A 23,406-nucleotide genomic window follows, 5' to 3' on the forward strand; every position below is an offset into this window, starting at 1 on the left:
AACATATGCCTTCAATAATGGTTGACAATTAAAAACTATAGGGAACAGTAAAAACGATTGACATACACTGTTCTCACTTATAACGTATTTTGCAAACACTAACATTACCGCTAACAGGTGGATTTTCCGTTTCGGTGCAGTTAGCCCAACAACAAGGAACCACTTACTTTATCCCTATTTTTTTTGTTAACATAAAACGCATTGTTGCAGCCAGGGACAGTTTACAAAATGATCTTCTTAGAATGATTTTTGGTTTTAGTCTCATTGATTTATTATTATTGGTTATTGGTTCTGTTTCTGGTTTATTAAGCTAATAATAATGATGACGATAACAACAACAACAGTATTAATCTATTAGCCAGCACCAACCAATCCGTTGACATTCTGTACTGACACAAGATGGCGCTAAACATCTTCTAAAAACTTAACTGTAAACACTTCTTTCTTAAAGCCATCTTCACCAACAGTATTAAAGCTATGACAGTTTTTGAGAGCATGGCTCCATGGTATAATTTAGCCTTTATACGTATAAATACATATACATGTTTCCTGTCCACTTAAACGTTTCCATCATATTTTTTTTATTTATTAATTCATTTTACAAAATATGACATAAAGAAATTTTGCCTCACAGTTACCTATCAGGGGATTATATGTGTAGTAAATAATACAATACACATTTCTTTGCGAGGCTTTTTGACAAACGTTCTGATTGTACCACTGCTGTAGTATTTAAAGTGTATGCCTGCAATAAATTATAGCCATCTTTACAAATAACTCTCAAGTATTTGTTCAGATGATTCATCAACTGATCTAATATGTGATGGGTATTCTGCTGGTTACTGGATTAAGGGCTCAACCAAGACTCTTTAAATCATGACCAAAAACAAACAGGAAACCTTGTCGAACCATAAACAAATGTAATTATTTTTTAATTGTATTTATTTATTTATTTTATTTTAGTACCAATTCAATAAACAAGAGCACAATCTTGCCAATCATCCTGTGCTACACAGTTGATCTTTCAAATAAATGTTGCTCACACCGTACTGGCATCTTCCATGTCTTCACTCTGTGTGAGAGAAAGAGATACAGATTTATTGACCTTTACTATCACCCCCCCACCCCCCCAACAACTAACCCTCACCGTAAATACAGCCAGTATATTTTCTTCTCACCTCTGACATTAAGGATGGTGGAGCATTCGGCTCGTCCCAAGCTGTTCTCTGCAATGACGCTGTACTCTCCCATGTCTTTGGGACCCACACGGAGGATTAACATGGTGCAAACTTCACAGGTGTTGGAGATGTAATAGTTGGTATTAGTGTTTAGACTGATGTGATTTCGATACCATGTTATGCGAGGTTTGGGGTTTCCTTTCACTGCACAGCTCATATAGCATTCATAACCTTTGGGTGCAGTGTGCAGCTTCAGTGGAACAATGAAGGATGGGGCACACCGCAAATCACAGTCCTTCGTGGTTGGTACACTTACTAGAAACTTTTCTATGAAAGAGCAGACACAGTATTATCATTTTTTTCTTAAAAAGTGAGTATTTGGACTTTATGATTGTTTGAGATGACAAACACACCTTTCTTCTTCTCCACCTCCCAGGTTGGTGACTCAGAGGGTGCAGATATGCCCATGTCATTTTTGGCATAGACCCGGAAATGATATTCCCTTCCATGCATGATATTGCAGACTGTGAACTTGTTATTGAAGAGCCTGTCAGCCACTGTGACCCACGAACGCTTGGTAGAGTCCAGTTTGGACACGGTGTAGTGGAGACGGTCATCACGCTTCTCATCAGGAGAAGGTTCCCAGATTACTGTCACAGTACCAGGCACATTTTCTTCCAGTTCTACTGGTCCAGGTGGTTTTGGATCATCTGCGAACAGTTTTACTTTCATCAGATCCATCAGCTTTTGTTACGAAAAGATGTTGCAAAAGAAAACGAGTATACAATTATAGTTTTATTTTACCTGTGACCCTGACTTCTGCACTTAATGTTTCCTGCCCTACGAGATTTTTCACCAAAATGGAGTAGATGCCGGAATCAGAGCGCTCAGAAGAAGGAATCAGCAACTGGGAGGAGCCATCAGAGTTACTGATTGTGATCCGCTTTGTAACTGGCACATTATCCTTTAGCCAGATAATTGCTGGCCGAGGAGAAGCCTGTTTAAAAAAAGGAATATCTTCAACGTTTTCTTTTATTGCCTCACCCGTTTCGTTTTGCGAAACCATGGTTTGCCTGATTTTAAAACTGAAATATCATTCTCACCTCAAAATTGACTGTGATCCTGACAGAGTTTCCTGCCCGCACAACAAAGAAACTCTTCATCTTGTTGTTTGTGAATCTTGGCCTCACTGTAGTGGTGACAAAATAAATAAATAAATAAATAAATAAATAAAAAAAAAAAAAAGGTTTTGTACCATATTGTAATTTATCATGGTTCGTAATTGGAATTAACAAAACTATATAAGAAAAGATAAATCATCACAGAAATGTTGTATTCTACCAAGAACGAGTGAATTTTCTGGGGGGGTAAAAAGTTTTATTTAAAACAAAAAAAAAATCATTCTTAGCAGCAACAAACCAACAGAATCTGAAATATCTAAGACTTGTTGACATACCTGGTGAAGGCATTGCCAGTACATAGTTGGGCAGCTCCTCGGGCTCACTCTCTCCTCCATCATTAATGGCAATCACTCTTACCCAGTACATGTCCATGGATTTCAGGCCTTTCACACTGAAGGAAGTCATGATGATGGGGGTACTATTACAGCGGGACCATTCGATGCAATCTGCTTGCCGAATCTCAACAAAATACCCTCTTGCTTCATCCTGTATGCCTGGTTTGTCTTCTGGTTTTGTCCAAGTTAGGACCAAGTGGTTGTAGGAGGTTTCTGTCACCTTAAGGCCTGTAACTTTACCAGGAGGCTCTGGTGTAGTTCAAACATCAGATATTTAAGTTTTGACTAAGCGATACTTGTTAATACATTTTTTTTTAGTCTTTTGTTTCATGTAGAATAGTTGCAACACTTACTCTTAGGATCTCGTGCAAAAACAAACTCTGAAGGGCTGCTAAATTCACCTGCTCCTGAGAGATTTATGGCAGTAACTCTGAATTCATATTCCATACCCGCAACAACATCCTTCACTGCATATTTCTTTTCTACAAAAGAGTTTACATGGAGAAAGACAGAAAGAGAGGAAGGGAGAAAAACAACAGCAAAAAAGAGTCCTGTTATGCTCTAATGTCATCAGGTCCATCAGATTAAACTGAGGTAAGTTAAAAAATACGCACCTTTTATGAGCTCATCATTGGCATTGACAACAGACCAGAGATTACTTCCCTTCTTTCGTTTCTCCAAAATATAGCCCAAGATACGTGAACCTCCCGTGTTACTTGGAGGAGCCCATGAAAGATTTATACAGTCATCAAAAGCGCTGGCCACTTTTGGAGGTGCTGGAGGGCCAGGGAAGGCTGAAAAATGCAGAAACGAAATAGATTGTGCTGGTAATGGTTACAATCAGAAAAAAAAAGAAGCTTTTTTGTTACTTGAGACCAAAATGAAGAAGCAGCCTTGAATCAGAGCACTGTAATTTATGTAGATAAAACAATAACTGTACATATAAACATTAATGTTTTAGCTATGTATGTTCATTTATCAACGTGTACTATGCTGAAATGATTAACATCTAAACTGATAATTGATAAGTTAATTTCATTTACAACACCAGGCTTCACACCTCCTCCAAGGCTAAAAAGGTCTCTTATTTTCATAATGCAGTATATGTATATCATATATGTATATCATCCTATCTAGGTTTCTCTCTCGGTGGTAAACTGTCCCAAAAATTCCTGGCTGTGGACTGTAATCCAGATGGATCCCAAAGTTAAGTTGTGCCAAGCCCCATCACTGGTAAAAATTTCATGGAAACCTCATAACCTTTTCAGTAATACCACTAACAAACAGACACACAAACAGGTAATCTGAGCCAACTACATATCCTCCTAGACAGAAGTAATGGTTAATAATGAAAAGAGTAGTTGTTTACTGCGCATCACTTGATTCATTAAGAAAGGAGAATATGGCCAGTAAAGCACAGTAGGGGGCAGTAACGCCGCTTTCCTACCGGTTGATGCATTTTGAACCATATTTTGGACATGCCACAGAGAGGCAGAGCAGATCTAAATAATGACGTTTGCTGCTTAGATTAGCTGCATCAGTTTCAGGGTCCTGTTAGCTCGTTGTTACACTGTAGGCGAAGAGTCATTAGTGTTATCAGTTGTAACACCTGCGTTTTCCAGGCTGCTCTGAGGGAAAACAAGCCTCCATTCCCAGAACACCGGCACACAGGGACAAATTCACTGGTAAAATTTGTTGTGGCTGGTTATATGTACCCGTGCCTGTATTTTCTATAATTAACTATAAAATCATTTGCATTGATACAAGCTACTTATGCCACTAAATTATTCCACTAGTATAAACTTGAGTCTTTTAGGACCGGAAACTGATAAAACAGATGCTTGTTTAGCTATCCGTTTTAAGCTAAAGCCTAAGCTATAACTTCATGTGTCATTAAAATTCCTCTATGAAATACAGAAAACAGGCGAGCTTAAGTCCATAGGTGGGAGTAAAGAAGTACAAATACTTCGTTACTGTTTCAGGTATCTGTACTTTACTTGAGTAGGGTTTTTTTTTTGTTACTTTAACTCCCTACTTTTTTAAGTGTCTGTACTTTGTACTCCTTACATTTTCAAAACAGGCTCGTTACTTTTGTTTTAAAGCATTTGGATCGAGTTGTTATTTCGAAAAAACATCAAACCGATTTCAGAGTAAAAACAGAAACAGTCACAGAAACACATCAATGGCAGTTTGTTTATTAATCACCAGAGGATGTAGCGTAAAGAGATATGACGTGTGCCAAAGTCAGGATATTTTTCTTTCTTTTTTGTGTGTGAAAACATCGGAACTACTGCAGGTGTCTGTAAGTTGCGGTCCTTAAGCATCTAACTCGCCCTACAGAAGATCAGCGAGCATAGAGGGAGTGACGGAGGTAAATTCAAATGCAGCGTTTCTGTAAGCTAAGGGAACACACAAACTGTTTGTGTGCAGTTTAGCAACAAAGTGTGTTGCTAGCTAAAGGTCCGGCTGCTGTATTTCACAGGGAGAGAAAAGAAAGAGAGCTAACTTCACTCAGAGATGGAGAAAGATAAGAAAGACCGGACAGGAGAGAAAGAAGAGAGGTTAGATTAAAGGTAAGGACTGCTCAGTTGTATTGTATAAAGTAGAAATGTAAAGCTTACATTTAAGTCATGTTTTTATATCAGATATTTGGGTCAGTACATGGGATTTTTTTAAATATTGTGAAATGCTGCAAATGAAATTGAGACAGACTAAGTGTTATTTTAAAGGTTGTATGAAAATACTTTGCAGTGTAGTGAATTTAAAGTAAGGAAAAGTGTGTGACTGGTGCACCATGGCTGCGGTTTCATGGCCAGAGTAAGGTTAGATCAAGTATAGCAGAGAATTGTAGATGAGTTTTAGCAGATGATGCTTAGATTCATTAACTAAATTCCACCTTCATACCCACTTTATAGAATCTAGAAAAAAGAGCATAAACAGTGTACTGTCAGTGTAGAGCAGTGGTAGGGAACTCCAGGCCACAAGAGCCGGTGTCCTGCAGGTTTTAGAACTCACCCTGGGTCAACACGCCTGAATCCAATGATTAGTTCTTTACCAGGCCTCTGGAGAACTTCAAGACATGTTGAGGAGGTAATTTAGCCATTTAAATCAGCTGTGTTGGATCAAGGACACATCTAAAACCTGTAGGACATCGGCTCTCGAGGCTTGGAATTCCCTGCCCCTGGTCTAGAAGGTGGAAATGAATTTGACTTTGAATCTGAAAAGGACTGAAAAGGCTGGTCATGTGGCTACACTGCCAGGATCATGTTTTATAAATTAAAAAAAAATGCTTAGTTTTAACAGCTGGTGAGAATAACTGGATTCAGGTGAGGACCATTTCAGGCTTGTCAAAAATGACAAGTCTAGCCAGTATTTCTGCAAAGCTGTACAGACAGATGGTCCAGAGGGACACTTTGAAGTATTTTTCAAGCAGATCTGCAAACAGTAAGTACTTTCTTTGCATTATGCTGTGCAGTGGTTTGTGTGTGTTATGTTTTAGCTGTGAGCTATAAGAGAGCGAATGCTTGTTTTAACCGTTTTATAGTTACCCACTGTATAGTTTACCCACTTTGTAGCCTATGTGCCATCATCACATATACACTGTATATATCTTACAAGTAAACTGATTGGGAGATCACATTTGGCTTTTAACTGTATGTCAGCAACCTGAAGTTTTGACTGGCAGATTTTTAAACCTTTTTGAAAACTGGTGACAGTGAGCAGTCACAAGGTCATCTATTTGGCATTTCATAATGAAAAGCTTCCTTTTCTGTTGAAGACAAATGAATCCCACAATAAAAAATCAATATATGAAGTTTGCATTCTGTTATTTCTGTGTGATTGAGCTTGGTGAGTAGTCAGCTTTGCTTACCAAGTGTGCCAGCTTGCATTTCCTCAGTTTCCATAACTTCGCTTGTGCCTTCTGCAGTCACTGCTCGGATGCGGTAACAGTATTTCCGCCCTCGCTCTACGCCTGTGTCTCGGTAACTGGACACACCTGGTATTTCCGCTATTTTCTTCCAGGTGTTTCGCCCCATTTGCTGACGCTCCATTATGTAGTTAATCACTGGGGAGCCACCATCATCCTTTGGAGGGCGCCATCTAAATTCAATACATGTAGCTGAGCTCTCTGTTACCTCTGCAGGACCCAGAGGTGGGGTTGGTTTGTCTGAAATGGCAATAAAGTTTTATAGAAAGTATGGAAATACATTTACAATGTTCATAATAGAGACAGTATTTACGTAGAACTAATAATTACAGGACTTTTTAACAGAAAAACAACTTTGCACAAGTTTTCAAATCAGTTGTCAAATATATTACGAGGGTATGTCAGTCGAGATTTTTACTGCTGTTTGAAACCTATATTTATCTGTTCAGCTTCTGCATTGTCCATAATTCACTCACCAAGCACAATAAGCCGTGAGAGTGCCTCAGTGAAGCCGTGTTCATTTTTTAGCTTGATCTTGATCTCTCCTGTGTCCTTCCTCTGGCATCTGCTCAGAAGCAACCGGCTTTGGCTTGCAGATTTTTCTATCCTTGTATTGTTGTCATCTTGGAGCTCTTCTCCTTCTCTGAACCACTGAATCTTTATGGGTTTGTGTCCAAGAAAATGCAATTTGAAGATGGCATTGTGCCCCACTTTAACTGTCTTTGGCTCAGTAAAAGCACTGAGGTCTTCAAGGTCAAACCTGGGAGGATCTAAAGAAGTTTTTAGGAGTTGGAGAAGTATTATGTTATCCGTGATCTGCTTCAACATTTCTTTATTAGTATGTCTGTACATTTTCCATTTAAAGTTTGCAAAATGTCATGCTTTAATGAGCAGTTCTCAAACCTTTGACATTTATCATTGCCTCTGTTTTACGGCCATCTGCCTCAAAACGGTATTTTCCAGAGTGCTCTTCCGTGCACTTGCTTATGACCAATTTATGAATTGGCCCATCTTTAGTTATGGAGAAACTTTCATCTTGGAATATCTGATAGGAAAAAGAGCAAACAGTTAAAAGTAAAGAAAAATTGGGCTTTCAAAGGGGGCTTCTTGTCCAGCTGTGTGTGTCTCCCACATGGGCCTAAAGTACTTGAACACTGGCAAAAGATTTGAAGTAAATTAAAGATGAACAGCTGTTCAGTGAAACCGGTGATGATTTTCAGACATCAATAATGACACTCTTTATTTATTAAATGTCAGTTTTGAGCTTTTAAAAAATTTAAAATACATCAATAAGGAATCAAACTTTAGCGAGGAATGACAGAGTGCTACATTTACATACAGTTAGGTCCATGAGAATTTGGACACTGACAGTGTTTGTAATTTTGCCTCTGTACACCACCAAAGTAGATTTTAAATCAAGATGTAATTTAAGTAGAGACTTCCATCATTAATTTAAGAGGTTCAGCAAAATGTTGCATTATGTTTTGGAATTACTGTTTTTTTTTAATTTATATATATATATATAGTCAGCTTATTTCAGATACTCAAAATTAACTACCACAGGTAAAAATATAAGAATAGTTGGATAAATATCCCATCCTATCCTGAAGTTTAGAGGGGTATCACCAAAAGCTGTGTTTCCCACCTAAACTCTTTTAGATGTTTTCAGTCTTATCTGGTGTTCTTGTTCTTCAGCGTAACCAGTGGTTTGCACCTTGTTGCACCTGTCAAATGCAACTTTAACACTTGAAATCAACTCCAGATATTTTATATGCTTAATTTGTCACAGAAAATGTAGGAACAAGCTCCATCTGGCTATGAAACTGCTTGTTAGTGAATTGTCCAAATATCTTTAATCCTCTATAAAGGCTATAGGCAAAGCTACTGCAAAGCTAAAAGTTTGCACTTCAATGCACAGCATTTTGTTAGTCAGTTTGTTGCAAGAGCGAGCTTGCAACAAACTGACTTCATTCAGGAGATGCAAAGACAGAGAAAAGACTAGAACAGACTGGAAAAGAAGGGGATCTAACAGGGATGAACAAGAAGCAAGAACTTTAAATATAAATATAGTACTCAGAGGCTCTCAAGAATCTGAACACAAGGACAGTATCTCAGAATTCTAAAGAACTAAACAATAAGTCTCAGGACAATCACAGTGTTTGCCAAAAAAATGTAACTGTCCAAATACATATGACCCTAATGCTACTTTAAAAAAAAAAAAAAATTTATTTTGTTGCTGTTACAATGGACCTGTTTTCTTTTTTTTTTCTCAGTTATGAATTCGTTAGGCATGGTATGACAATTTATTGATCCACTGTCACAGTAACTTGGGTGTGTGGGTGAACACAGAACTGTACCAGAACAGAAATATAACATGTATATGTTTGTTTGACTAACCTGTTTGCCATCTCTGAACCAGGCTCCTTCACAGTCTTCACTGCTAAGCTTACATGTTAACTCAGCGATCTCATTGATGATCGCACTGACATCAGTCAAACCACAGATGAACTGAACCCCTGGATCTAAGAACAGTTAAAATGATTTTTGGAAAATCTTGGGCATGAAGTGTGACACCAGTCAATACACTTTAATGGATTTTGGATATTGGTAGATGAAATAAATTATAAATGTATAATCTTACAACAACAAGTCTTTTCTATCTGTAGATCAGTTTAGTTTAGTTTAATATAATAGTTTTATTTTATTTTTTTCTTTTCCATCCACAAATAAATAGCTGAAACTTTAATGTTTCTTTCACTATCTATCAACAAGTTCAGAATGTTGTTCAGGTATGTTTATGCGGGTAAAGGTAGTCATGTCTGTGTTAATAAGACAGAAATACAGTGGAATAATTCAGCTAATTGAGTTTTACATGTTTAAGTGTTAATCAGTTTAGTTAAACAGATTATTAATTTAAAAAAAACATCAAAAAACAAAAAAGAAAAACCCTTCTGGTTTAGAAGAATTCTTTGTCTCCAACTTACCAACCACCAAATCTTCGATCGGAGGGGCATGTCTTTTACGCCTCATATGTGTTGAAGATTCAGTCTCATCCTCAGTCTCGTCACACCTAATGTCGTCTTTCAGACTTGCACTTTCACCTTTAAAACAAAAATCTTCTCTCAGCTAGAAGAGTTCTTTCAAAATCATACCATATATGGTTTTAAGCAAAACATATATCCAGGAATATATCCTTGAGTTTCCTCATGGAGGAAATTGAATCATACAAATTCCCCTTGCAATGCCACACTAATTGTGCTCCCTTACCATCGAGTGCATCCTTTGGCTTTTGGTCTTGCTTTGGAGAAATTGTGTGCTTGTCCTGGTCAGTAGCGTCTTCATCCTCATCATAGCAACTTGATTCATTTTCACTTGCTAGTTCTTTTGGATCTGTGTCAGGTATTACATGCACAACTTTATCCAGTGAATTTTTAAGTAATAATTTTGATGTTGATTTTGTTCTGCTGCATTTTATTTTCTTTGATTAATTAAGAAAAATATAATTTAAAAAGTGCTAAGGGACATCTTTCTGAATTTTTACACTATTGAAGATAAAGCTTCTATGCTAACTGTGTCATTTGAAGCTTTGACAGCAATTCTCATGGTGCAATATCACTTAAACTTAAACTGTTTTACAATAATAATTCACGACTATAATTTACAAGTGCAAATAGAAATGGCCCAAAACTTTGTAAGGGTTTGAAACAAAAGTCTCAGATACATATTGGTTACATTTTATTAAAAAAATACAAATGAAAGAAAATTCATTTTGTAATTCAATATTGCACAAAAACTGACAATAATAAAGCACTGACATCAGTCAAACCACAGATGAACTGAACCCCTGGATCTAAGAACAGTTAAAATGATTTTTGGAAAATCTTGGGCATGAAGTGTGACACCAGTCAATACACTTTAATGGATTTTGGATATTGGTAGATGAAATAAATTATAAATGTATAATCTTACAACAACAAGTCTTTTCTATCTGTAGATCAGTTTAGTTTAGTTTAATATAATAGTTTTATTTAATTTTTTTCTTTTCCATCCACAAATAAATAGCTGAAACTTTAATGTTTCTTTCACTATCTATCAACAAGTTCAGAATGTTGTTCAGGTATGTTTATGCGGGTAAAGGTAGTCATGTCTGTGTTAATAAGACAGAAATACAGTGGAATAATTCAGCTAATTGAGTTTTACATGTTTAAGTGTTAATCAGTTTAGTTAAACAGATTATTAATTAAAAAAAACATCAAAAAACAAAAAAGAAAAACCCTTCTGGTTTAGAAGAATTCTTTGTCTCCAACTTACCAACCACCAAATCTTCGATCGGAGGGGCGTGTCTTTTACGCCTCATATGTGTTGAAGATTCAGTCTCATCCTCAGTCTCGTCACACCTAATGTCGTCTTTCAGACTTGCACTTTCACCTTTAAAACAAAAATCTTCTCTCAGCTAGAAGAGTTCTTTCAAAATCATACCATATATGGTTTTAAGCAAAACATATATCCAGGAATATATCCTTGCGTTTCCTCATGGAGGAAATTGAATCATACAAATTCCCCTTGCAATGCCACACTAATTGTGCTCCCTTACCATCGAGTGCATCCTTTGGCTTTTGGTCTTGCTTTGGAGAAATTGTGTGCTTGTCCTGGTCAGTAGCGTCTTCATCCTCATCATAGCAACTTGATTCATTTTCACTTGCTAGTTCTTTTGGATCTGTGTCAGGTATTACATGCACAACTTTATCCAGTGAATTTTTAAGTAATAATTTTGATGTTGATTTTGTTCTGCTGCATTTTATTTTCTTTGATTAATTAAGAAAAATATAATTTAAAAAGTGCTAAGGGACATCTTTCTGAATTTTTACACTATTGAAGATAAAGCTTCTATGCTAACTGTGTCATTTGAAGCTTTGACAGCAATTCTCATGGTGCAATATCACTTAAACTTAAACTGTTTTACAATAATAATTCACAAGTGCAAATAGAAATGGCCCAAAACTTTGTAAGGGTTTGAAACAAAAGTCTCAGATACATATTGGTTACATTTTATTAAAAAAATACAAATGAAAGAAAATTCATTTTGTAATTCAATATTGCACAAAAACTGACAATAATAAAGCAATAAACAGTTTTTCCATCTGTACATCAGTGTATTGGGGTTGCTGTGGCTCAAGAGGAAAGTTGATGCTTAGATTCCTGGCTGCTCCACTCTGCATGATGGGTAACATACTGAACTCCAAGTTGCGATCTGATGTATTAATCAGATTATGAATGTGTGTGAATGTTAGGTACAAAACATCAGGTGCAGGAAAAAGTGCCTGTATGAATGGGTGGGAATAGGTAAATGGGGCATGCTGTATAAAGTGCTTTGAGTGCTTAAGTGGAGTTGAAAAGTGTTTTATAATTTATATCTACATATTTATATCTAATACACATAAGTATAAATCTTGAATAAGATATAGTGCATTTTCATGCAGTCATTCAGCCCTTACCAGATGTTTGTTGTTTCCATTGGACTTTCTTTCTTTTCATTTGTTTTTTGACAGACCCAGTGGAGTTATTGTTTCTATCAGATTCCCCCAGCTCTTGTTGACTAATGGTAAGCATTTGAGACTGGTCTGCATCCATAAATTTGTCAGTTGACTCTGGACAGACACAAAACAAGATTAAAGGTCAAAATATTTATTTACATATTTAGACTTTTCGGTCTATAACAAGGGAATGGACACACGTACTGCTTTGTATGTTTCTTACCAATTACTCTGATTTCTGAGTCACGACTTTGTTTTAAGTATTTTGATTTAGTTGCATGTCCAGTGAAGTTCTTAGTCTCCTCAGAATAATCTTCTTGATTTTCACCTACCAGTTAGAAATAAAAAAAAAAAAAGGTGATTTTTTTAAAGTCGAAAGTCTTTTAAAAATATTTGTTTTTCAGAGATTTAATTTCCAGCCTGCACCAGTACCAGTAAGCAACTATGTCATACTTAATGCCACTGAAAAATAAAAGATGGCTTATAGTTGGGTAACCAAATATTAGCCAGGAACGACACAAGTTAATACACTCTGTTAATCTTTTGAAATAAGTAGCAGTAAGCGTGCATGTTTTATCATCAGCACAGTTTTAGCCACACTGCCTATTCACTGCAGTGCTGGTAGTAGAAATGCTTTGGTAAGACGTGAAGGGTGAGACAGAATATGGGACTGATAGGAGTGATAGGACAGTTTAATGGAGTTAATTTTAAGGAGATAATAGATTTTGTTGAGTTTTTGCTCCAAAGGACAGGGAGGGTACTGGCAGAGTCAGAAATACATGTTTTTACCTTGTCCAGTAACTTTACTGTATTTTCCACCTGTGCTTAAGATTAAAGTCAGTTCTTCTAAAGATAGTTTGTCGGTTATATGTACTGCTCCGTATTTTGCATTTACTTCTGCCAAGAGCTTCTCCATCTCCCCTTGTATTTTTAGTTGCTGCTCTTGGGCCACTTTCTCAATGTCAGTCCGTGCTCCACGAGCCACAGTAGTTTTACGGGGTCTCCTCTCACCACCAGGTGCAGGATTACTGTCAGCTTAAAAGTTAGAAGTACAACGTAATTAGTTATCTAATAATAATAATAGTAATAATAATAATGATGATAATATGAAAATAGCAATGGTTAAGGTAATGTTATACAGTGATACCTTCCACAACCAACCAGGCATTGCAGGATGTATTGCCAACCACAGCGGAATAGATGCCTTTGTCCAGCATCTGGCAGTCCTTGATGAGGAGCCTATGGATGAGTTTGTGGTCTGACATAGTTAAATTATATTTTTCTCCATCCTCCAGGATGTTGCCTTTGCCCATCCATGTGATGTTAGGTAGCGGGTGTGTCAGGACACACTCAAACAAAGCATCCTCCCTTTCTTCAGCTTTAATCTCTTGAATTTTGATCACAAAGTCGACTTTGGAAACTACAAAAAAGTAAAATATTATATTCATGTGATTTTCTTTTTGATATAATATATGTATCATCAGTATTGGTCATCTTCTATTCAATTAGAGAATGTAGAGAACATTGCAAGACTATTATTTGGACATGATTGTGTGCTTCAGTACATTCAGTGTCAGCTGTTAAAGTTATGTTACTGGATAAATATAATGGCTACTGTCTGCTTATGGGCTAGTCAGTAAATTTTTACAAGCTTTAGCATATGCACATTTGTTTAAAGTCGAATGTACAACAAAAACAATATGCAAATGCTTATGTTCTGAAGACTCTTTTTTTTTTTTCCAGGTCTAGCCATAGCTGGTTTTTAAACCTACATTTAAACTCTGCAGGGAGTATGAACTTTTCAGGATCCATTTGAGGCAGCCCTGCATTTCGAAGGTTGGCCTCTTGAATATCCCCCTTACAAAGCTCTGTGTCCTTTTGCATCAGGCCATCAATAGAGAAATTCGTTGTCCTTCCAACACTCTTTAGACTGTGTTTCCCTGTTTCATTTTCATCATAGGGAATTATATCATCCTGCTAGGTACACAGAAAAAAAGAACCTTCATGTCATGATGAATAGCAATGTGGTATAATGATACGACTTCTAGAAAAATTGAAAAGTACACTGTGCTGGAAGCACTCTTTCATCAAGGACTACGGAACTTTATGATTGCATGTATTATGCGTTTTTAATGAAAGTCAAAATTATCAACATTTTTCAGTTGTTTTGAAATCACAGCTCCAGCGTATTTCTGACTCATTTACTGCTTTGTATATTACTTACAGTACTTACACACAGTACAGGAATCAGCAAATTGATATCTCTGACCTGGATTGTTGGTTACTATTTTAGGAAATTAATACAAGCATTTTTTTTTTTCCTTTTTTGGTCCTAAATGAAGAGATCTCAGAAGTGAAAGGAATGCAGTTAATAATATGAACACTTAAAAAGATGATATATGCCTATGGCTAAGTGTATACACTCACTTTAGTAGGTAATGATGTTTGGCCCTTGGTTAATGCAAAGTTTAACAATAGAAAATCGGAAAAAGGTTACTTCTTCTGATGAGTCTCAATTTCTGCTGCAGTATTCAGATGGTATAGGATCAGATTTTCAAAGCATGAGAGCACTGATTCATGTTGTTCAGGCCGGTAATGGTGTGAAGGGGGCATTTTCTTGGTGTACTTTGGGGCTCTTAGTACAAATGAGCCATTCTTTAAATGCTACAACCTACCACGTCCATACCTTTATGACTGCAGTTTACCACTCTCTTAACATCTGATTCTAGCAGGATAACAGGCTTTGTCACAAAGCACGGATCATCTCAGCCTGGTTTCTTGAACATGACAGTGAATTCACTTTACTCAAATGGCCTCCAAAGTCACCTGATGTCAATCCAATAGACAACCTTTGAGATGTGGTGGAATGGGAGCTTTGTTTCATGGGTGTGCAGCCCGAAAAAATGTGCAGCAACTCCAATGCTATATAATCTCTGAGGAATGTCTGCAGCATGCTGTTGATTCTATGTCATGAATAATTCAGAGGGTACAATGGGCTCCAACCTGATACTAGTAAGGTACCTAATAAAGTGGCTATTGAGTGTAGTTAATAGTTATTCTGCTGATGTCATATTTGCATTTGAACTATCAACATATTGTTGCAATGCACAGTATGAGCTTGGTGAGTATTCAGAAAGTGCTTCATCAGCAGCTGAGTCAAATAATAATTGCACTCCATGACTGACACCTCAAGAATTTACTTATTAATTCTGAGTTTTAGAGATTAAGATATCGTATCCAGTGTGAGAGTTGGGTGTTTTTATACCTTCCTCTTATTTTGTGATTTCTCCTTCTTCTTTTCATCCAGTTTCTTGAGAATCAAATGTAAGTCTTTAACACCAAATTCTGAACAGATGCGCTCATAGTCGTTCCGGTCAGCTTTTAACATGGCATCCCAGAACCTTTCATCAGATTCTCCATCTGCTCTCTCTACTTTACTGAAGATAACAGGAAAATATTAAATGTAATGTATTTAACTGTCAAAAAAAAGGATCAGTTAGGGAATTAATCCTTATATACTCCTGCAGAAATGTCCTCTTTTAAAAAGTATTTTAATAGGTTACAGTTCTTACCTCTTCTTCAGCAGTTTTCTGAAATCTGCTGGATTTGTTGAAGCTGAAAACAGCAAATGAAATTCAAGTTTTATTTAAATAAATACCAGTTTAAAAACACATTGAGTCCTATATCATTTTTGTAATAAAAAAATAACAGAGCTAGGCCCTTAGACCTACAGTGTTTGTCTTGTTTTTCAGTGTCTGTCATTATAAGCTTAAATAATAAGAAATGTTAAAATCTACAAGAGCACTCCACCAATAGAAAAACTCTTCCAAATGCACACTAAAAGAAAGAAAGTACAGAATCCTCTTTAAAAGTATTTAATGGGCAAGACTTACCCTCAGTCACAGTTAATGTTGTTGTGAAGACAGCTTTTCCATATTCGTTTGCAGCAAAGCATTTGTATGTATCTGTTTCTGCAACAGACACTTTGTGAATCTGGAAATATTCATTTATGTGTCAATTCACATACAAATACATTATAGATCAATACATTCATGAGAAAAAAAACAGTATCAGTACTAAATACTTCAAGATCATCATGTGGAATAATTTATTCACTCACCTCTAATATATGCTCCTCAGTTAATTCATCATATTTAGTCTGAAATTTTTCCTTATCTGAAAGAGTTCCCTTAGCTCTTCTCCATGACACATCTGGTTTTGGATCCCCTGTCACCACAGCCTTGAAAACAGCTAATTTTCCTAAAAGACATGTCTTCTGTTTAATAATGTGAAAGATATTGCTGAAACCAAAAGCAACAATATCTTTCACTAATGGATCAGTTTTAATGGTCAGTTATAATTTAAAGCACCCACCTTTCTCAATAGTTACTGCCACTGGTTTACACTGGAAATCAGGGGTGCTTTTTCCCTCTGGCATGTTTACTAAATACTGCGTGATCATCACTCCAGAGGTCTTAGATCTCTTCCGAATAGCAGCTAAACAAAATGGGGGGGGGGAAAATAAGAAACTGAGTTAATCATAAGAATTAATCATGAGTTTGCTGGTTTTGATTGAACTAAACGGATTTCTTTTTTGCTACCAGCAGATGTCAGAAATGTCAAACATTTTCCCAGTGACAATTAGTGTGTTGACAGCAACAGTAACTTTGCAAATGGAAAGTACAGTGCATAAATCTTACTGCTTTTGATTCCAGGTTTAATTTTCAGTTTTTCTAAGTTATACCAGCTCTAGTAGCACGTAGGGTAATCAATTTATGTTCCTTAATTTTGGAGATGTGAATAGTACAAAATCTTGTCTGTCGGCTATGGTTCACGGTAACATCTATCGCTTGAAAAAGAACATGATGTTTTTCTTGGATATCTTAAATGTGTATTGCTTTAGAATGGTACTTTACATGGTAATTAGGACAAAAAAAAAAAACTCTTAGAAAACACCAGTTTCACAAAGCTGAAGGCAATGTCCATACCCTTTGTTTTTTTTTTTTTTTTTTTTTTTTTTCTTTAACATGACTAACATCCAAAATTTAAATATCTTACATGTTGAATTCCCCTCACTGTCCACTTTATTAGGTAAACCTTTTAAACTCCAGCGTGGACCCTCTTTTGCTTTCAAAAGTGACTTAATTCTTTGTGACATAGATTCAACAAGCTGCTGTACACATTACCCTTGGATCTATAATGATATGATAACAGCACACAATTGCTGCAAATTTGTTGATTGAACATCCATGATGTGAATCTTCCCATATGGAAAAGAGATATATAGATATATAGATATATAGATAGATACAGATATATATCTATCTTATAAAGTTTGTATCTGTCATGTGTGAAAAGCATATATGAGTGAAAACAGATATAAGATCACTTGAAAAATTATATAATGAAACTTGTATGTTTTGGATACTTACTAAAACAATGTATGAAAGTAATGAGAAAGTGGCCACTTTCATGAGTAATCACATATAAGTTTTTACTATTTCTTTTCCATATGGGTTCCATTCGACCATATCCCAGAGTTCCTCTTTTGGACTGGGATCTGGTGACTGTGGAGGCCATTTGAATACGATGAACTCATTGTCTTTTTTCAAGAAATCTGTTTGAGATGACTTGAGCTTTGTGACATGGTGCATCATCCTGCTAGAAGCTGGAGGCTGTGGGATCGACATGGTCAGCAAGAATTCTCAGATTGGCTGTGGCCTTTAAATGATGCTCAGTTGATACTAAAGGGCCCACAGTGTGCCAAGAAAATGTCCTCCACAGCACATACAGTACCATCCGAGTCTCATCGGAGAAGCACGTCTTCAGCTGTCCTATGTTGATGAGCCAGTCTGATTTGTAGCCTCAGTTTCTTGTTCTTAGCTGACAGGAGTTTCACCCAATGTAGTCCTCTTGCTGCTGTAGCCCATCTGCTTTAAGGTGCAATGGTTTTTGCCTTCAGAGATATTCTTATACATACCTTAGCTGTAACAATGGCTTGAAGCAGTCTAGCCATTCTCATTTGACCTCTGGCATCAACAAAGCATTTTCACCAAAAGTACTGCTGCTCACTGGATATATTCTTTTTCAGACCATTCTCTGTAAACCCTATACAACCCTGGTTGTGTGGAGAAAATCCCAGTAGCTCATCAATTTCTGAAATACTCAGGCCAGTCTTTTCTTCCTCATTCCAATGCTTGGTTTATGAAGTGACCATGTCTACATGCCTAATTGCATTGAGTTGCTGCCATGTGATTGACTGATTAGATATTTGCATGAACAAGCAGTTGGAAAAGTGTACCTAACAAAGTGGCTGATAAGTGTATATAACATTCAGAAAAGCTTGATATACGGTATGTTCGGCAATTTCAATATAAAATAGTGACCCTGACAATTTATCGTCAAAAAAAATGTGCAGTGTGAATCTCTTCACAGTCAAATGTCAGCTTCAGCTCACATTCTGTACTAGACTATGGACTAATTCACTCAGTCATTTAAAAATCAGGCCATGAATGAATTCTGTGATCCTCTGCCTCCCTGCTTGGCAGCTGAACATTTCTTTATCAGGTTTTGAATGTTCAAAGACAAAGGATCACACAGGAGTCAGTAAAGAACAACATTAATCCAGGGATTAATGATTATTATGACAAGGACAGAAATAGGAGAGCTGCCACCCAATCAAACATGTCACTGCTTTGACAAGGTAGTTTTTCAGGTTATCAATACAAAGGTAAAACAGGTCACAAACAGACACAGCATTCAGTAATGCCTAATGTATTATTCATTGTTTTTTCCATTATTCAGCATAATGGCTCTTTCTCAGTATTATGTTGATACGGCACTCCAATGCATTGCAACCTCAAAAAACAGTAAGTTTGTCCGACAGAAAATAAAACAGTGTTCATTTCACCTGTCTTGTTTCCAGACACCTCATTAAAACGCTGAATATATTGATGAACAAGGGAGAAACCTGGGTGAAAAGAAATTACATTAGATCAGTCTCAAATACACGAGGGAATGCTGGTTTATGCTTGTAGGACAGTAGGTGGTATACATATGAAATTGTAAAAAGGAGCTGAAGACATAGTAAGGCATAATGTGGAAAAGGAAAACTCTTAAATGCCTGAATAAAACTCTAAGAGAGTTAGAGTAAAAGGCAGCAGACAGGTGACTTTAATCCAGGGATGTTTTCTTCTCATCCTCAGTTTCAAGCCTTAGAGAACAGACTTTTAGTTAACTGGCTAAATGTCTTTAAGTTCTTAATTTAAATTCTTAGTTCATTTTATAACTTAACGGAGAAACTGCTCTATGTAGCTTGTGGGTAGTTCCAGTGTTTTCATATGTGACACCACCTGGTAACAGTGCAAGAAAGTTATGAACACAACATCGACATATTATTTAAGTTTTGTTTCTTGCCACCTGAAAATCCAATAATTGCTTTCCTTCAGTTCTCTTTCTGTTCTGTACCAACTCCTGAGGGAAATATCTGGCTCTTTAGCTGCTAAATGTTCCCCTATGTTCACCACCTATTCACTGATTGTGTCTGTCTGTTATTTGGTGCTAAGCAGGGCTTGTCCAGGGGTTTTCCTCTAGTTTTTCTATTATTGTCTTGAAGTCTAAGCATTACTCATTTTGCTTACAAATTTCAAAGTGTTTTTAAAGCCATAAATCTATCAGTAGGTACACCATATGGTGGTTTTCTACCTTCTTAATTGTTTATTTGACTGTAGCAATATGTTATGTTTTGGCAGGATTAGTGACAGCTCATTTCCCACCACTTTTGGTGATTAATTAACTTGTGCACAGTTTGCTATATATGAGACAGTAATTAAGTTTGCCTGTGTCAAAGATTAATGTAGGCTTTTATAACAGATAGTCGGTGCCAAATAGTTTTACCCCAAAGGCCTACTTTATTGTCAAAGCATTCACTCAGGATATAAAAATACATTTTTTCTTCTATATAATGCTTTTGGAGAATTTTTAATAATACAACACAGCCTTGAATATTCCTGGCTGAAGTGAGGGCCTAAATCTGGCAAGGATTAAGCTTGTAAATAATTCAACAAATATTTAATTCTTTAGATACAATAAAGCCATCTCTTACACTTGGAACATTTTATCTATTGCAAAAATAATACCAAGAGAATATGACGGCAAATTGTGCCTAATAGTGATTGATATTTTTCTTCTTAAGAAGCATACATGTAATGCAAAACGAAAGAGTAGTAAGAATTGTAGTCCTTTACATTGTCTGTTTGCAGTGGTCCCCGTGCTCTTCCCTCTTTTCCACATTTTGGCAAGAGTTAACTGTCAAAAGGCGACCTAGAAATAGAAAGTGAATATGATTAATGCAACAGTAGTACTAGGAGTACTAGAGTGTTATTTTGCATAATCTTTGATTTGATAAGCAAGGATAATCCAGTGCATTTCTTTAAACTCGTGAGCCTAAACGCATTATATTAAGGGATACTGTAGGGAAAATACCCAGTTAACATTTTCTGGGCATTGCTTTACAAGTGATGACAGCTTATGTTATGAGGAAGATGATGCTTTTGCATATATTATAAAAGCACACCAAAAAACAAAACAAACAAACAATAAAAGAAAACAAACAAATATTGAAAACCATCTCTCTGATCCACGGTTCTTCAGTAGAAACCTAATACTCCTCTGGAGGGCATCCTCTAAATACCCAACTTGTTTAGCTTCTGTCAGTTCATAAACTGAAATCCACTTGGATATAATAAAGATGTGAAGGTTAACCTGTGGTCAGGATGTAGCTTTGGTCACACACAGTCTCAAACAGACAAACAGAGAAAAGGGTGTTTTACCTGTGTACCGCTCTGTGTTCACTCCCACTGAGACTGGTTTATAGATGCGTTATAAACTTGCTGCCTCCTCGTTTTCACTGGATATTAAATCCTTTGGGGGTAAAATGTTTGATTTTCCTGTCTGCAAGCTTGTGCCTAGGTAGTGACTGTCAAAGAGAGGCTTCTTCTGATTAGGCAGATGGATGCTCAGAGTGGGTGGGTTATTATTAAGAGGGAGTGGGTGGAGGGAGCGGGGGAGCTGGTGGGTCAATGGATGAGGTAAGGCAGGATGAATAGCCGAATGGAGAGGGAAGGGCTACCAATGACAAGTTAGTGGTGAAGTTGATCTCTCACTGCGGTAATTACTGATGACAGCACACTCATCTTTCACAGAACAGCTGCTGACAAGAAAATGATTGGTGAGTTCATTTTGTTTGTGTAGTCTCTGATTCTTACAGATACACACACACACACACACACACACACACACACACACCTGTAACTGTCACAGTGAAAGTATCAGTGGGGATTTTAATTCCAGTTAAGTAATTGTTCAAAATGTATTTTACTGGCTTTTTTAAAGAAACAGATTTCAGTTTGAGCTATCATCACAGGCTGATTTTAACCATACTGTATTAGGAGTTGCATAAAATTTGCCATTTGAGTGGTGGCTGGCAGGTAACTGGTAAAGGCAGGCATTAATTTGGCCTATGAAGCTATGAAAAGAAAGTGACTCAAAGCCATATCTTTTTATTAAACTTTGAGGTGGTATAATGTTGAAACATATTCAGTTTAATCCCGCTTTGAACTGTACCCTTGTCTGGATATTAGTGAAGATCACATGTTGCGAACAAGGTACTTATCCCTTGTCTGCAATGTACTTCTTATGTTACGATATATTACATAATCAAGGTTATGACATTTATAATCCCAGCATAGCTCTGAAGCAGTTGTGACTTTGGAAAGGGAAGATCAAATGAAGAACAAGACTCTGATTGTCTCAAGGTCAAGCACCAGAATGTCCATTGCATTTGTCACACAACGATTTAAATTGTGTATAAGGGTCTTTAATGTGCAATGTGAAATGTGGACAACTTACAGTGCATGAAATTAATGACTCAAACAGATGTAACACCAGCCGGTTGTAAACATCAATAGCTGAATTTAACACACTTTGTTTGTGCAGTTGCTAATCTAATTTTCATATGGGAGGGAACTATATTTAATTCCTGTTATGTTCTTTCCATGGAAACCCATGTGTTTATTTGACTCGCTAACAGCATGGCAGTGCTGTTCAGTTCATTAGCCTGTTGGTCGTCTTGTACACTATAATTGTCTCAAGAAACAATTACTGAAGAAACATTGACCATCATATTGTATTTTAAGATTTATACTTACAGAGTCATATGAAGTCTTGACCACTCCCTATTTCTTTATAGTTTGCTTGGAAAATAAGTACAGTGATTTCTTGACACGTGCAAACATAAATGGAAATACACTAATAAGGTAAAACCAGACGTTTTACAATTCTATCCAGATTGAAAGTTGAATGACCACCTTTATTCTTTAGCACAGTATGAACTCTCTCAGGCAAGCTGTCTTGTCTCTTAGTTGAAGTAATCTTCAGGAATAGTTCTCCGACTGTACTTCTGCATTTACAATTCCATCAGTTTTGACATCTCCAACAACACTGGATGAAATGCAGCCCAAACCATGACAGAGTGTCTGCCATGTTTTACAGATTGCTGTGACTGATTTTCAGTTCTTGTGCAGTTTAACCTACCTCACCTTTTTCTTAAAGAAAATCTTAATTCACCATCTCCCACTGAGACCATTTCCAACGAGGCTTCAGCAAAAGGTAGCTGGATCAACAGAAGGTCCAGATTCTGTTCTATTTTTTAAGGACATGGCATTCAGGTACTGTTCATCTGCTGCTTAAGTCTGACTTCTTGACTTCTTTTTTTGCACAACCCTGTAAACATGAGTAGAAAATAAATATCCCGTGCTGCTACCAAAAACCAAGCATAATTATGTTATCGTGCAAATATTTGCATGCTGGTTGTATGTACAGTAGTCAAGGCTGACAAAGCCCAGATTAGACTGATGAAGTGACATCTGCGAATGCATAACTGAGCTTGAGAAGTTAAGCCAGTTATATCCTAATCTTAATGTTGCATAGAGGATAAACTCTTTTTGATGTAGCAAACAACACTGGCTTACCTATGGTACTAACTCAGTCCATGCAAAAATGTTGCTTCTGTATCTACAAGTGAACTCAATATTTTATTATGTAAACACCACATTTAAATTCTAGAAAAACTGATGCCACTTAAAACATGCACCCTGAGTTCTTAAAATATTCTGGTGTTGAACAAATCCTAACTCATAGTTCCACCACCTCTAATTTAATCAAATGATACTTTAAAAACTGTCTAGGGAT

General features: G+C 36.6%; 1 protein-coding gene and 1 long non-coding RNA gene across 3 annotated transcripts; one reads left to right on the top strand and one right to left on the bottom strand.

The window, feature by feature from the left end:
• Positions 1-972: 972 nt before the first annotated feature.
• LOC309697719 (immunoglobulin-like and fibronectin type III domain-containing protein 1) lies at positions 973-15,744 on the bottom strand. The gene is made up of 16 exons (XM_082519836.1): positions 13,296-15,744; positions 10,934-11,075; positions 9,890-10,012; positions 9,607-9,723; positions 9,020-9,144; positions 7,526-7,667; positions 7,099-7,392; positions 6,566-6,862; positions 3,309-3,488; positions 3,048-3,176; positions 2,635-2,943; positions 2,282-2,367; positions 1,983-2,175; positions 1,592-1,888; positions 1,179-1,505; positions 973-1,072 (listed from the first exon to the last, which is right to left on the bottom strand). Exons 1-16 carry the CDS (start codon positions 13,635-13,637, stop codon positions 1,068-1,070), a joined length of 3,108 nt encoding a protein of 1,035 aa, XP_082375962.1. The 5' UTR covers positions 13,638-15,744; the 3' UTR covers positions 973-1,067.
• On the top strand, positions 4,071-6,551 carry LOC309696415. Of its 2 annotated transcripts, XR_014273481.1 has the most exons (4): positions 4,071-4,379; positions 4,991-5,065; positions 5,177-5,267; positions 5,989-6,551. It is a non-coding gene; the product is annotated as an uncharacterized lncRNA (long non-coding RNA). The 2 variants fall into 2 exon arrangements; XR_014273482.1 differs by lacking the exon at positions 5,989-6,551 and having other exon boundaries at positions 4,072-4,379; positions 5,177-5,679.
• Positions 15,745-23,406: the final 7,662 nt, after the last annotated feature.

This window comes from Aulonocara stuartgranti, assembly GCF_965226115.1.
Source record: "Aulonocara stuartgranti genome assembly, chromosome: 20".
NCBI classification, from domain to species: Eukaryota; Metazoa; Chordata; class Actinopteri; order Cichliformes; family Cichlidae; genus Aulonocara; species Aulonocara stuartgranti.